A 15916-nucleotide genomic window follows, 5' to 3' on the forward strand; every position below is an offset into this window, starting at 1 on the left:
ATCATTAATGTTTCTTTCTCTCCATACAGCAGCTGTGCTTAAACCTGTTGGAGCCCAAAGGCGAGCACTCCCATATTCTGAATATTTATTTGTATATTAAACTATTAAAATAAATATGGCGATGAATATGAAGAAATACAATCTTATTGTTGTATCTGTAAACACTGTTGTTTTTTATATAAATATTCAGTTTATTTCTAGAGCAGAAAGGGACATAATTTGTGTTATTCTGTGGTATCATTATAAATGGCTTTTTTAAACAATATCATTGATAGATAGACAAAGTATCACTAGCAGCAGATACATCTTGCTATCAGGAAAACAAGCTGCTAGATGTGACACATCCCACTCGGTCTCACTGGCCAAACACCCTAGACCAGCCTGACAGATGGGGGATTTGTTTCTCCAGTCGTGACTTAATACTGGCTGGACTGCAACCACTTTAACTACTGAAATGCAATCTACCAGGAAAATCTCTACGTGAACAATCCATTTCTTCTCTTTAAGAGTAGCTCAGCCTCTGTAACATACATTACGTCACAGTAGTGCAGAAATATTAAACAGATGTGTCACAGTGCAGAGAGGCCACTTGAACATTGACCAGAAACACAAAGCCTCATAATCCTTTTTCTTCAGTGCTGCTGAGAAACAATTAATCACAGATGTGTATTTGGGTGAACAGACTTGTTAGTTTGAACTTTTTCTATTCTAAAAATGGAACATATTATGGTGTTGTGCTCCAAAAGGGTTTCAGACAAGGGGAGTTGTGATAGGTCTTTTGCTAAATGGTATTAGTGTGTGGTTTTCAAAGCAGCACTTTGAGTTATTGCAGTACCATCCATTAGAGCAGGGTTTTCCAGAATGAGGGACATTTGTCCATACGACTTACAAATGATTTGTGTTTTAGAAGCCATGAAAACTATTAATTTATAACACAAAACCAGAATCAAACACCCGCATTTCCGAAAACTTCAAGATAAATGTGGTATTTTTAGTAAAAATCTCGTTTTTTGTATTTTTCTCTCATGATTGTTTTCGCTAATCTACCAATCGGCTTTTTCATCAGCAAAATCAGTTCTGAAAATTGCATCCCAGTACCCAGAAATTACTTGAAAATCAGGAATGATGACAAAAGATTAATTTTGTAGGAACTCTTACAAAGATAATAAAAAATAGATTAAATAGGTTTCAGACTGAAGTGTGCGAGTGTCTGCAACCTTTTTATATTATAACAACTTTCGGGATAGTAGGAGTCACAACTCTGGATTATTTATTATGAGCTCAGGAACTGAAAGCTTTGAGAAACTTGCATCAGAAGTGCATCAATACATATATAAATGAGAAAACAGACACAACAATGACCACAGCAGGTGACCCTTTGCACCGCTACTCATACCCCATCCGTCCAGGGGGAATGGAAAAAAAACGTGAGCTCTGTCTAAAGTGAAGGTGAATGGCCAGTGACTCAGAGATTGAGGGAGATTAAAAGCTTGTAAATCCTACATGAATTGAGCACTAAGGGATGGAGAGGGATGAAGCGAAGGAGGTCAGGCTCTGTAAGCGTGCCACGCGACTGCCTCGCCACATTGACTGGGCATCGGGACGGTCACTGCGACCAAGGCCAATCAGGATTGGCTACTGACATAGTTTTGCATCGTTACACACAGGGCAGCTGCAAAGCATCAAAAACACAGGGGATGATATACTGTAAAGCAATTTTGCATCAGTGTGGCTCCTGTGGATTTCCACCAGATGGAGTCTCTCAAATTCATTATTTTGAAGGTTATATTAGACAGCTGTGTTTCTGAAGTAAAATAATTTGCGTTTATCCCAAATTACTTTTACCATGGAGCAGGTTGAAGCTGGTTTACAAAGAGAAATTTTCAGGGTGTGCAGCTGCCATCCTTTTTAACAAAGAAAAGAGTGATTTTTAAACAGTTTTTGGAATATTTCTCTGGGATTTCTTGGTAAATTACTTAGGATTTTTTAGATATCAAAGATTATTTTTTTCTTTATAAAGCTCTTGAAGAAAATCTAATGGCAAAACAATACAAAGCTACCAGCTGCACTATCAAGAGAATAGAAAGCAAAACTGAGATTGATGAGATGTTAATATAGAAATAGAATAACGGAATTACACAAAGCTCCTCAACAGGTAACATGCTTCATTTCAAACATTTCAGATGGAAGAAACAGTGTGTGTTAATATCAAGCATCTCTTGTTTATTTTAAATTTCCAACATAGAAATATCATTTGTACCTCATTAATAAAAGAAAATCATTCACAAAAAAACATTTCCTAGAGACAAATATATAAATACATTGATTGAAGTATTGTAATCATCAGTAAAAATTAACCAAAAAAGGAATTTGCTGCCACGGCAACATTTTATTTAAATCGTTTTTTTTTTTAATTATTAGTTCTACCAATATCAATCTACTGCCACTGGGCTCTTTGAATACACTCAAAAGCCTACCAACAAAATTTTCCACTGAACTGGATGCCCACAAAAACTCTCCTTAGAAGGAAGCTATTACAGTATTATACACGGAGTGTTGCTCCAGGACCAGCTACTAACAATTAAAGCAATAGATCATTCATTGAAATTCATGTACACAAGTACTATTACCAAAGTCATGCAAGGAGAAATTATTTCTGAAAACTTACAATTGGATGGAAACTCCCAAAAAGTTTGCCAATGCACTTTATACACAACTACAAGTTAAGGCAATGGAATTAAATTCCTGTAATATAGACTGTACGTGTGGTTTTAAAACCAACTTTGATGTAGAATTAAAGCTGCTCCGCATCATATGTCTTCATTCTTGATTTACGTCAACACATGTTCCATCATAAATCCTGGAAGTCTGTTGCAACCGTCCGTTTTAAACTTCACATTCAGCGAAAAAGTTATCGAAAAGCAATTCATTGACATCAAAAGGAAATCAATACAGCCTTCAGCACAGTGCAGTCACAGAACTGGAAAAAGCCCTTACAATCTGTACATATGGCCCTGGCTTTTTCTAGCATAGACATCGGAATTAATTTAAAAAAAAAGTGCAAAGACATGATTGTAGAAAAATCAATGGAAATCTCTAGTCTGATAAAGGAAATGATAAAATCAAACCTCTAATACGCTCTAGTGCTATTTGAAGGGGATAATCCTTTAGCACCACCTGGTGGTCTGTATCAGTCATAACGAATCCGTTTCAGGGCTTCCTATGACGTTCCAATATGTATGCCAAAAAATAAATAAAATAAAAACACTGACTGTATGTCGTAACTTAATTCACTTTCTGAATTTCATCTCTATATCCAGCATGTTCCACACACATTATAGTTTCAACAGAGTGCAGCTGACACCATACATGTTAGGAGCAAAGTGGAACAGCAAAAAGACAGGTGAAATAGGGTTAGTTGAGGAAAAGATATCTTTTCCTGTTATGGAAATTTGTTACTACTGCAACGGCTTCTAATTCTACGCTGCAAAAGCTGCCATTCCTCCTCAAAAGATCAAAATACACAGCCACAGGCAGTGAGTGGTCGGGACCCAGAGGTGTTCAGGGGAACATTAGCCAAGCTTGGGTTTTTTGTCAAGTCTATCTCAATATTAAAGTCAAAGTTGGTTTGAAAATTCCTGTTACTAATCATTCATCAAGTCCAAAAATCCTGCAAGTCTCTGTAAGAAACTGGGTATAAATACAAACATTATACTCTTGGTGGGTGGGGCAAAGACTAAATTCAGCTCAGCCAACAGGAGGCAGGTCTGACGATAAACCTGGATTTAAGCAGGTATAAAATGCACAGTGAAAATGTAAACACTATATCAAGACCCTTGATTTTTGAAACCAGGTTGAGCCTCACTGGTCAACGAAGCATGTATTATAAGGTTAAAAAGCTGTTCTGTGCCTGTTGCTCCATCCAGGTCCTGATTCTCTAGATCTGACTCTCTACTGTCAGTGTCGACCGTCCGCATCATTCCTCGGAATACGGCCACTTCAGTTGCAGTGAACTAGTGTCTGGTTCCTTGCTGTTAAGATTCACGCAGAGTTGTAAAAGGAAATCCTTCAGTTTAATGGTGATCTTCTCTCACCACTTTAAAGTTCCACTAAGTCCTTGTCTTGAGGCAAGACATCAGGACCAGACCCCTTTTTTTTGGTTTGTTGTTCTAGGACGTGTTCTGTCTTCTAAATTACCTCACCTGACAGAGCAAGGGAACCACAAAAGCACTTTGGAGTTTTGCAGTACATTAAAACTGCTAAAAACTAGATGCAGCTCCTTGGCTGACATTGCTTCAATATTTTTTTACTGCTCTCGTGTCTTATTTTGCTAGGTTTGATTTTTATTATGTGTTTCTGTCGAAGGGCGCCTGAAGCATTGCATTTTATACCTCTATAATAGCTGTAAACAAAAAAGGACAGTGAACCTATTTCATTTTGACTTTCAACAAAAATATCTGTTAAAGAAAGAAATTAGAAATTGTAATAGGATAGTGCAGGGTAAAAGGAAATTTCAAAATTGGGTAAAAGGATGACGTCATTAATGTATATAAAAGCTCCTTATATCAGAAACTGAGATGCATTGAGTCTCGATTTCTGGTTTCACAATCTTAATAAAATAGGACAGTGAATTTCCTGAATGGTCCCACTACATGCTACCTGGATGGATCCATCTTTGAGGAAAGCCTGCCAAGGAAAAGACAAAGAGGCAATTTTTAACTAAAAAGACAGGGAATTTGTAAAATACCTGTCAGTTTAGGTAATGCTCGCTTAGCTGAAGCTCACTTCAAGGCAAACAAGGGTAGATTACTGTGCATGTTTTTCTCTCAGTGCACAGGTAGGACACAATCTTGTATTAAGAGGGGACTGCAAAAAATCCCAAACCAGCCTTTCAAACCAACTGAGACCAACACTCACATGCACTCACCTTTCAGTAACTCATAAAGGGGTGGCAGCAGCTCGAACTAATTGTGCAACATTCCAGGATCAAAATTTAAATTAAAAAAAAAAAAAGTCACAAAGTAATAAAGAAAACCCGCTTTGAATTTTTGGGTGCATGATAAACAAACACTCTATGGATGTCATTAAACATTACATAAACATGTACCTCCACTGCAAGCTCTTTGCAGTCTAGAAAATAGTGCAAATTAGGTAAGAGTTAAGTCCATAGGACCACGTGATTAATTCTTTTCAGCCAAGCACATGATACAGACTGCTTGTTATCTTCTCTGACTCAAAAACTGATAAAGAGTAAATGTATCTCTGTAACTGCTCATTATTGCATGTGAAATTAAACAATCATTTGCATAAGGTTTATATGGACCTGTGATGTGGCTTCATGTTTCCCTTTGTAACTTTTTCCTTTGAGGTGGCTTGGAGGGCTCCACCATCTCCTCAGACTTCTCTGCTGGGAGAAGGAAAAGAATGGGGAGAGAAAGGGGGAAATGGGTTTTGGTCTTGACCATGCTTTACAAAGCAAAGACGATAAGTGTGTATGCTGTTTTTGACATAAACATTTCCAAACAAACGAGACAGTTGCTGAGGTTAAGTTGACGGATGTTCACTACTTTCAACCACCTGTATTTGGTCCTTCGGTGAATTATGGAAGAAATGTGCATGAAAGAGATGAAACAACAGGAACAAAAAACATAAAAATCCTTTAAACACTGTTTTCATTGTGAGTTAAAAGGGCTGGAACCTACTCTGAGAAGATATGTTCAGATTTTGTTTTTTGCTTCCCACCACAGGAAGATCTTGGGATTCAGTCGCTGGCCTTATCAGAGGGGCTGTGTTTCCCATCTAAAATCAAGCAAATACAAAAACACAGACCAAATTCTCAATAAGATATGAAATAGAAATCTCTCAAGTGCATTTAAGAAGTAAATGGTTGTTTCTTGCCTGAGCCTCGGATGTGGCCTCTTCTTCAGTTTTCTTCTTCTTTTTTCTCCTCTTTTTGCTTTTGGCAGCTCCCTCAGCCGAATCCCCAGTGTCCTTCTCATTCTCTAAAACCTAAACAACAAAAACAGCAGTCAAGTTATTAGGAAACCAGAATGAACTATTTTGTTTGGAATGCTTTGCTAAATTCATTTTGAGAGTGATGTGTTTTTCTGACAGCAAATTTTTGTTGTCAGTCATTTTTGCACATGAGAAATGACCCGATGTTTATTCAATTAGATTTATTAACTTAACTGATGTCCAGAGCACCTAATGTCTTTAAATTCACAAGAGCACTTTCACTCCTCCTCCTCTATACCTCCCAGGAAAGTCTGTGGGAACTGTCTGTTTCCAAAGCAGTATGTAGAACATTTAGTTCAAGGACATTTTAGGCAGCATGTCAGTGGGTGATTCCAAACAACATACTGAAGCACTTGTGTCATGAGGCTTAAAGCAGAAATAAATCTAGAGCCACTTGATAACATGGACACAACACGAATAGTTTAGAATTTGTCCAAGTTTTCCTTTTTTATGCTACATGAAATAATAAAATACCTGCTTACTGTTATGAAGTTTTTCATGTTTTATATATAAAAAAAGATACATTTCAATATTTGCTGAAATAAATACATGGTTTAGGGTTGGTTTGGCCAAGTGTGCAGCAGACCTTGTTGGGGACAGGCTGTTCCTTCTGCACAGGCACGGGCGCCCCCGTCACTGGTGGCTCCTCATAGTTCCCCCAGTGCTCAACGGGGGCATTCCAGTCAGAGCTGGGGTCCACTGCTGCAACCCCATCTTGAGTAACATCAAACCAATGGCAGTTAGTACAGAGAGAAAGATGTGTAGGCACTTCTGTATCATACCTCTGTTGGAAATCATACTGCATATACTTCATTATACTTAATCTGAAGTATATTGTGAAGTTCTTTCCTGATCTGCAAATATTTAAGAGGGTACATTTGGAAGAGGGTGTTTTAAAATACTCACTCATCCCGGACCATTCATCTTCGACATCGGCATGGCTTGTCCACTGCAGCTCAACTGACTTTGACATTTTGTCTACAGAGAAAGAGGAGCATTAGAAGGAGGACGGTAGAACATGGAAAATACTGCTAACAGGGTCGTGACTTGGATATGATGGGTCCAGATAATTGGGTTCATGACTGGTTGATAAAGCTGACAATTTATCACAGTTCTAACCTGTGGTGTTTAGTCCAAGCATGGAGAAGGAGGTTGGGTTAAGTTTCGTCTTGATGCGCCCATCAATGCTGGTCCAGGCTGTGGATGAGAGCAAACAGGAAAGAGAGATGAACCTTGCTCTTTGAGCAGACTTTCAAAATTCATCTTTATTCTGTGTAATTTTCGGTTAAAAGTTGATGTTTAAACATTGTGTTTTAGAGTCATCCGGAACTCATAAATTGAATTCTCGGCTGAATGTAAAAGAGAAGCAACTTTATTTTCAATATTTTGTCTTCAACCTTTTAACCTATCTTAACCTTTTGAAGTGTCAATTTAGGGGTACTTATTGCTGCTGCTTTTGGGAGTAAAAGGCTCTTGCAGCTGTGGCTGACTCGCTCAGTGTGACTTCATGCACTTTTCATCATAACCTGCTTCTTTGAGAAGACAAATGAAATTGACACAAACTAGAAGGCCTCATGGTGTTACCTTGTGCCTCCCCTCCCCAGGACTGGGGTTCAGCTTGAGTCCTGTAATGTTGAGAAGGCGGGATGGTACCCCACTTAGTCCCCATCTGAGCGGGAATCTTCAGGGAAAAGTCAGACCACTCCCCACCATTGACTGAGGTGTCCTCCCTTCTGCTAGATGACACTGGGTAGATGGGAAAATATGGTCAGAAGAGTAGATTGTTAAGTTCTTGGTCAGTGCAGTTCATTATTGTGCACACAAAACAGTTCTCAAGTAATATTTACTGACATGTCTTCAACCTGAAAGCATTAAAAGCTTTAATTTCTTTGTGAATGTAAATGAATTAGCGACATGGATAGAAGAGCATCACCTGTTTTTTTAGATCACAACATAAAAAGATAATGGTGGATCTCTGTCTTTACCTGGTCTACTTGCTGCATCCCCTTTACCAGATGATCTTGAATTAGGGGACTCTGAAACAAAGCATCGGACATAACTTGCTTGAATAAATTTTAGTAGCACTCAAAGTTCAAGTTTCTGTCAAATTGTGGCAATTAGGATAAAATATGACAGTCACATGTTAAAAGTCAATTGGGGTGTACAGGTTCCTCCAAAAGTATCAAGACATGGCGTCAGGACAAAGATAGAAGAGATTATTTTTTGATATTAAAATATCAATGTGACTATGTTAATTTTAAACATGTAATACTCTCTGTTAGTGTAAGTACATGAAATAGTCTCGATTTGAGAAAATTACAGTAAATAATCTCTTTGGAGGAACTTTCAAGAAAAGTGTGAGATACCTTTTTTAATACCATATATTTGTTACAGTGAATAGTGGGTTTCTAGTGTATGTATGGTAAAAAGCATCCTGCCTCCTAGCCAGAAAGGGGGCAGTCAGCCACTGATGATGGAAGATGGCATCCTCCATCAGACTAAATCTATTACCAATGGAAAGCTTTCTTATTTTTCCCCAATATGAATGTGTGAGATTCAGTAAGTCTATTAGATGAAATAAAATACAAAAAACATAAAAATAATCCCATCACTGATACGTTGTTTCTATAATCACCATATCATATCAGTATAGTGACTGCATTATTTCCAATATTCATACTGTTGGGCGAAAAAGCACCAAATCATTTAATATTTGTTAAATTAGATGCACTCTGTTATAAATCAACAGCTAATACGAAATAAAATAGAGGCATTGTGCTGTTCACCCCTAACAGTCGGTCAGGTCAGTACCATGACTTCCTCTTTTCTTCTTTATGTTTGTAGGTGCGGTGGCCACAGCTGACTCAACATGGGTCTTATTAGCTTCAAACCCTCCAGGACTACCGGACGTCTCAGAGCCCTTGTCCTTCCTGCGCTGCTGTCTCTTTTCTCGATTGCTAACTTTGGTCTCCCATGCACCTGGTGGATGTGCAAAAAGACTCCTTGTAAAAAAGGTTGGATTGTTCATCATGAATTATAACAAAAGGCTGGCGAGATCAGGAAATAACAGTTGAAAAGCACAAAAACAGCATTGAAACAGTTCAATAGGCTGTCAAAATCAGTTTGCGACTGAGTAATGAAACTGAAAGTTTTTGGCTATTACCATCATCAAGTTCCTTTCCCTCATTTGTGAACAAATGCTGGATTGGTTTTGCAACTGCCTTTGTTTTCTTTTTGTCCTTTTTCATCTGTACTGGAACCTGTTTATCTGGCACCTGCAGATACACATAAAATATCATTATGTCAAAGGTAAAGCTTGGGGTGGGGTGGGGGGGGTTAAACCATTATTTTAAAATGTGCAACATTTCCTCATGACCTAACATAAAGAGCTTTGTGTAGCTGCCAAACCTTCTGGGGTTTGACTGGTAGAGACTGCTTGGAGACCAACTCAACCTCCTCTGGAGACACAGCCACTGGTTGTCCATTGGACTGGGTCTTCTGTGTGAACATATAAACAATGTCAACTCTAATATTGTTATTACAAATAGTAATGATACATCTCAACTTAATAGTTGCTTCTAGTGGCTTGTGTTTTGAAGAAATTCTCCCAAGATGTTGCATGCATGGTCCTTACCCTAATGCCTGACATATAAACAAGACAGCCCCATGGCAACAAGCACTGACCACATGTGTTAAAACTGATTTTTAAACCCTTCCAGCGTGGATGAACAGCGATATTTAAAATGGACGTAATAAAAATAACATTACTTTGTTAGACCTCTATTTTTACAGCTGCCATTTATAGTGTGTAAACATTTAACGTTGGGTAGCGATGAGTTTCTTATTTCATTGTGGCATTACTAACATGATTGTTCATTGATGGCTGAGTCTTTTTTAATCACAAGAATTGAGCTGACGTCAAGGTTTGTTGATTAACATTAGCATCACCTGCTAACTGTCGCAAACCGATGCCTGTAATAGCGATTAAATAACTGACAAACGTTTAGGTAACCGCGTAGAGACCACCACGAACCTTTTCGGGGGTTTTCTTTTTGTTCCTCTTCTTCGGTTCCTCCAATTTTACCGTTTTGGTAAGTTGGGCCTTGCCGGGCTCACCGCTGCTGACGTTTACAGGGGATCCCCGCTTTTTCCCGACGAGTAGCCTGCCGCAGACGGCGGCCCAGGACAGACCGAGTAGCAGCAGCACACCGACGGCGGCCGTCGTGAGCATGAACCACGTCGGGTACTGTTCGGGTTTCATACCCAAATCCACCCCGAACTGAGCTGAGAAATACGCTTGTCCGGAAGACAGGAGATCTTTTAAACGACCGGAAAGCAGCTCGGCTTTTTCCAGCGCGAAGCCCCGCCAGTCTCCAGCCATCTTTACAAGTCACGGAAAACTAGCAAACAGAGGCCGCTTCTGTCGGCGAGCGGGGGCAAACGGAGGAGTGGCATAGTTGGAGTGTTTCCATCTTCGATTATTGACGATCAAAGTCCTTAATATAACCCAGATAAATTCACCTTACAATACCAAAAGCTTGTATAACGTTTTTCGTCATTGTCATTTATTATTTAAAGTCGTAAAATCAATAGTTCTTACCAACAGATCCTTCACTTTTACATTACAGAACAATTTTCACTTTACAAAATGTTTTATTTTGCATGATCTATAACGCATTAAACACGTTATAACTCGAACGCGTTAAAACATACGTATGGGAATTACATACAATTCATCTTCTTAAAAAATGTATAAAAGTTGAGCCATATAACCTGCTTTCAACTGTAATTGAAGCCATAAATAAACAAGAACTCAATTTTCCTCTGTTGTTTCCTGGCATTTGGAGTGATATGAAGCTTCAATCTGCAATGAAAAAATCTATTGTGCATGGATTGTACCTTGTCCATCAAAATGATGTTATTGCTGCAATATTGTGAACCTATTGTTTAAAAAGTTCTCGAAAAACTGATGACCTCTTTGTATGTAACAACATAAAAATATATATATAGCCAAGTTAACAAAAATGAGTATTATCTGAATTTTCAGAAGTCTGCATCAAGAGTGAATTCACAGTCCATCATGCTTGACATGACCCCAAATCTCTGGTACTCAGCAACTCGTTTTTCAAAGAAATTCGTTTTTCCTTCCAGTGAGATGGACTCCATGAAGTCAAATGGATTTTCTGACAGGTAAACCTAAAATATGGGAAAAGACAAGAATTTGCACAAAAGACACAAAAACAGTTAGCACCATGCACCACTTTAAGTTTTAACATGTCAATATTTCTATAGCATCTTTTGCAAAGGGCTGGAGATACTCTCAATGCAGGGCTCTAGTACTTAGGCGCAGTGCCAGTCACAATGCAAAGGAGTAAACTGAGAAATTAATATTTAGCTTTTATTGAAGGTAGTTTTCAAAATGGAACAGATTTACCTTGGCCAGCCCAAGGTCCGCCAGAAGACGATCAGCCACAAACTCAATGTACTGCTTCATCAGACAGCAGTTAATTCCGATGAGATCCACAGGCAGGGCCTCAGTCAAGAACTCCTATACCATCAAATATATATATATATATGTATAAAATCACATGTTCTTAAGGACACTTTAGTGTCAAAAACTGATTAAAAAAAGAAAAAAATACACCACCGAACCTGTTCAATGGTGACAGCTTTGGAGATAATGTCCTTCACGCGGTCCTCTGATGGCTTATTCACAAGGTAGCTGTACAACAGGCAGGCAAAGTTGCAGTGCAATCCCTGGAAAACACATCAGAGAATGTTATGAATTTATAGAAAAAGTTTAGAACTGTACTCTGAACATCTTTCAACAGCCTTGACAGCATTTGAATGCAAACTTACTTGTGGTATTTAACACTGTGGCATTTTCTAACATAATTGCATATATAATTATGATATAATTGCATAAATATAATATATATTGGACATATCAAGATAGAATGACTTGCGCCAATCTCAGCTGCAAGGCGGTTACACCCTTGAGCAGACTTGAAAAAACTTCCATTCACATTTGTCATTCATGATAAAGCAAAAAATTCGAAGAAGAGTAATTAATAATAATTTATAGTACTTGTTACCAACAACAAGGGTGTGGTGTTTTCAGTACCACGTGTGGTAGGACAACCCTATTGACATTTATGAAGACTGATGGATTGATGGCTCAACATAATTTGATTTTTATGTTAATCGATATCACAGTGTGACTACTTAAAACGTATTCTTTCCTTAATGACATTGCAACATGTGACACTAAAATTAGGGCCGGAATAGAGGTTGTTTAAGCAAATTCTTACTGTCTTTATTGTGTATATATATATATATTAAATCGTCATTTTTTTATTACATTCATTTTATATATATTTTTTTAAAACAAAAAACTTAGTAAATAGAAAAGACCTCCCATGTTAAAGGCGTTATCTTTGTAGTGAACAGTTAACAGTTAAGACAATTTATATTTCATTGTATTGCTTATTCTTCCTCCTTCCTACTATTATCTATTACTGTTATTTTTTACTTGAAACTCTGGCACAACAATGTCCTTCGAGATAAATAAAGTTGTTCTCATCTCATCTCATTCTCATCTCATCTCATCTCATTACTCAGCCACAGAGGAACAGAACACTCCACACAATACCTGCACTGACCATGACTAAGCCAGATGCCTTACCTTGATGACCGAGATAATAACAAATATTTTTCCCCTAGTGTCTTTGCTGTATGCTCTTCCGGGTGTTTGCTATTTCTTACACTACACGCCTGTTTGCACCAGCATCTCACCTCATCCCGGCTAATCAGCTCATTGGAGTATGTCAGACCTGGCAATAAGCCTCTTTTCTTCAGCCAGTAGATGGCGGCAAATGAGCCAGAGAAGAAGACTCCCTCCACTGCTGCAAAAGCAATGATTCGTTCACCTATGGGCAAAAACGAACAGAAAAACATTGGCCATTGAACTCCGTGCCGGTCCTCCCTCACAGTCTTTAATGCACTGTGATAACTCAGTTTGTCAGTCTTTGTTTGAATATAATGTCTTTCTTACCAAATGTAGATTGGCTGTCATTTATCCACTGGAGGGCCCAGTCTGCTTTACGCTTCACACAAGGCATGGTTTCAATAGCATTGAATAAGTAGTCCCTGTAACACATACAGAATAAGATACTTAATGTCATTCCAAAATTGTCACTACTTGTACTTTCATGATAACTTAGTTAGCTATTCAGTTAAGATTTGAGAATAGATGAAAAAAATGGCCAAGCACTAACACAAACCAAAGGAAGAAAGGAATGAAGAAAAGACCTTTGGTTGCTCATATTAAAAATATTGTATCAAAATGAACCTGTTACAATTGTTAGGACTGCGTAGATTATCAACCCATGTAAAAATATTTTTTAAACATTCAAAGTAAACATTTTCAGTAAACTTTCTTTTGTGGTAGGAAAAGGAGAAGAGTATATGATAGTCATTCAATTAGCCTTGGCCATGATCTAACAAACAATTCCAGCGTTGTTCAGTTAAACCGTTAACTGAATGCAATAATTTATTTGATGAATTCTACCTGTGGTTTTCCTGTTTTGACAAGTCAAAATGTCTACAGTCAGAATGCTTGCTGTTGTGATCATAATGTCAGGTCACATCTGGGGATGTAACTGAATTTGCCAAAACTTGGTGAGGGTGAAGCCACTTAGGAACAGGTGCACTTCTTGGTGTGCAGCAAATGTTCTGGCACTTGGATACAATTGCATCATTTTCAAGTCAAACATATTTGCCCAACGTATTTGCTTTCAATCGAAGCAGCTGAGGATTTGGTTAAAGCCAGTGACTACCACAGCATTATACAACTGCCACAATATTTGGTGTGCTTATTTTGGGTGTTTTTTTTCCAGCTAAAACTCCTGACAGTGAAATAAATCACAAAAAATGAAATAAAATAAAAGTATTAGACTATGAAACTGCAGATGGATTCAGCTTTATTTACAGTACAAACTGAGATCTTAGATTGCAAGATGGGATCAATGAGTCCACTGACCTTTCTTTCAGGTCCTGGATATAAGTGTTGATGAGCATGCTGTACATCTCTGAGTGAACAGTCTCAATGAGGATCTGGAAGCTGTAGAAGGAGCGGGCTTCAGGGACCTGCACCTCTTGGCAGAACCTCTGCACCTATTGCCAAAAACCCAAAAACCAACTGAGCCCGAAGCATCGAAAATATCACCTCCAATCTATGTTAACATAAAAAATGTATTAGAATAACGAAAACAATTTGTCAAAAAATGTAACAAAAAATAAAAAAAAGAATTCAAGCTCCTTAAATGTAACTCCACTCTCACCAGGTTCTCGTTCACGATACCATCACTTGCAGCGAAAAAGGCTAAGACATGGGAGATGAAGTGTTTCTCCTCTGGTTTCAAACGGTACCAGTGCACCAGATCTTTGGAGAGATCAACCTGAAAGACATATCGAAGAGAAAGAATTGGGTTATCTATTTCCCTTTAATAAACACGATTTTTGTTTGGAAAGGTGATTTAGTTTGCACACTATAGTAAACCATACATAATGAAGGAATGAATCTCATTCAAATTTTATATTTGTCATGCATAATGTATTGTAATTTATCTTTCCTGTGTTAATAACAACTTTGTCAAGAAAAGTAGAAAGTAAACTATATTTTTTTCGCACTTTATGCTACCCAGTTCGGTTTGATGTATGAAATGTAGTGTACTAATAAAACTGTTTAAATTAATAATTTTCCCATTATTTTTGGACAATTTCCTGCTGATTGTTTTTTTTTTTGACAGTCAAGAATTATGGAGGAGAGAGTAACATGAATTAGCAAAGATAATTGTCATTAAACCCCTGAGATAAACAGGAATAAAGTGAACACTTAAGGTCAATTCTTGTACAAACTGTTTTTCTTGTATCAGTTACAGAAAACACAAGAAAGAAAAAATGATTTTTGCATTTTGTTAAAAAATAGATTCTTTTGTTGATGGCTGGTTTGAAGACGCACCTCTTCCACCGTCCAGAAAGAGGCCTGTGCCTGCTTGTACATCTTCCAGATGTCCGGGTACTGGATGGGAAAGATCACGAACCGTCTGGGGTTTTCTCTCAGCAACGGCTCTTCTTCTTTTTTTGAAGCATTTTCGGCTTCCGATTCTTTATCTTGAGAGCTTGTCTTAAAAAAATGAATCACACACATTTAATTATTTTAAAATTACAAAACGCAACCGGTCAAACGGATATCCGGTCCGTTCTTGGCCTTTGTAACTTGACACAGTCAGATTGGCTGGGCGAGCGCGCATGCGCATTCTCTTATGTAGGAGCCGCAAAACACAACATCAACACATTTGTGTATAAAATCAAATGTTTGGCTTTCGATAGTGAAGTGTCCCTTTCGACTAACAGGTCATGCCACACGTCTTCGTGTTATTTCAATTTCATCTTCGGTTACTCGGTACGACCAACAACATCGTCAATGACATCGAGCTAACTCAATATACAAGGTTAGATTTGACGAGGTGAGTGCGCAGGGATATACCACCAGCATCATTGTTAACTGTACTCAAAATATGAAACCTCGACAAATTATTTAAGTGTCTTGAAATAAACGTGAATATAGTCTCGAGTGACATTTTGATCTGGACCTCGACAGAACCAGCTGTGGGTGCTTACCGAGTCTTTCGGACCGTCCTTCTGAGGAGAGTCACCCGTAACATCCATTTCTCGGATAGTCCTTCTCGACGTCGGTGTCATTAGTACGGCAGGTGGTGAGCCGGTTCGGCTGAGAATCTTTAAATGTCAACAGTAGACTCGACTTGCGCCCCCTTTCGGCTTTCCGGAACACACACGATTACAAAACCCCCCAAAATATAGGGGGGTGGAAAAAGGG

At 38.2% G+C, this 15916-nt stretch overlaps 2 protein-coding genes across 3 annotated transcripts; both read right to left on the minus strand.

Annotated features, from left to right (window-relative positions):
* Window positions 1–2387: 2387 nt before the first annotated feature.
* On the minus strand, window positions 2388–10414 carry mtdha (metadherin a). 2 transcript variants are annotated; one of them, XM_086178216.1, is made up of 13 exons: window positions 10049–10414; window positions 9424–9513; window positions 9179–9290; window positions 8827–8994; window positions 8001–8051; window positions 7600–7761; window positions 7135–7212; window positions 6922–6993; window positions 6602–6729; window positions 5899–6009; window positions 5703–5799; window positions 5324–5404; window positions 2388–4686 (listed from the first exon to the last, which is right to left on the minus strand). In XM_086178216.1, the coding sequence occupies exons 1-12, from the start codon at window positions 10394–10396 to the stop codon at window positions 5337–5339; spliced, it is 1485 nt and encodes a 494-aa protein (XP_086034342.1). In that variant the 5' UTR covers window positions 10397–10414; the 3' UTR covers window positions 2388–4686; window positions 5324–5336. The 2 variants fall into 2 exon arrangements, with proteins under 2 accessions (XP_086034342.1, XP_086034341.1); XM_086178215.1 differs by having other exon boundaries at window positions 4549–4686; window positions 5324–5407.
* Window positions 10415–10558: 144 nt separating this feature from the next.
* Window positions 10559–15887, minus strand: rrm2b (ribonucleotide reductase M2 b). Its single transcript, XM_086178217.1, has 9 exons — window positions 15700–15887; window positions 15038–15202; window positions 14358–14474; window positions 14057–14190; window positions 13070–13164; window positions 12811–12944; window positions 11668–11772; window positions 11450–11563; window positions 10559–11211 (listed from the first exon to the last, which is right to left on the minus strand). The coding sequence occupies exons 1-9, from the start codon at window positions 15778–15780 to the stop codon at window positions 11059–11061; spliced, it is 1098 nt and encodes a 365-aa protein (XP_086034343.1). The 5' UTR covers window positions 15781–15887; the 3' UTR covers window positions 10559–11058.
* Window positions 15888–15916: the final 29 nt, after the last annotated feature.

This window comes from Fistularia commersonii, chromosome 30 (assembly GCF_037954325.1).
Source record: "Fistularia commersonii isolate RoL2024-O1a breed Wild chromosome 30, RoL_Fcom_v1.0, whole genome shotgun sequence".
NCBI lineage: Eukaryota > Metazoa > Chordata > Actinopteri > Syngnathiformes > Fistulariidae > Fistularia > Fistularia commersonii.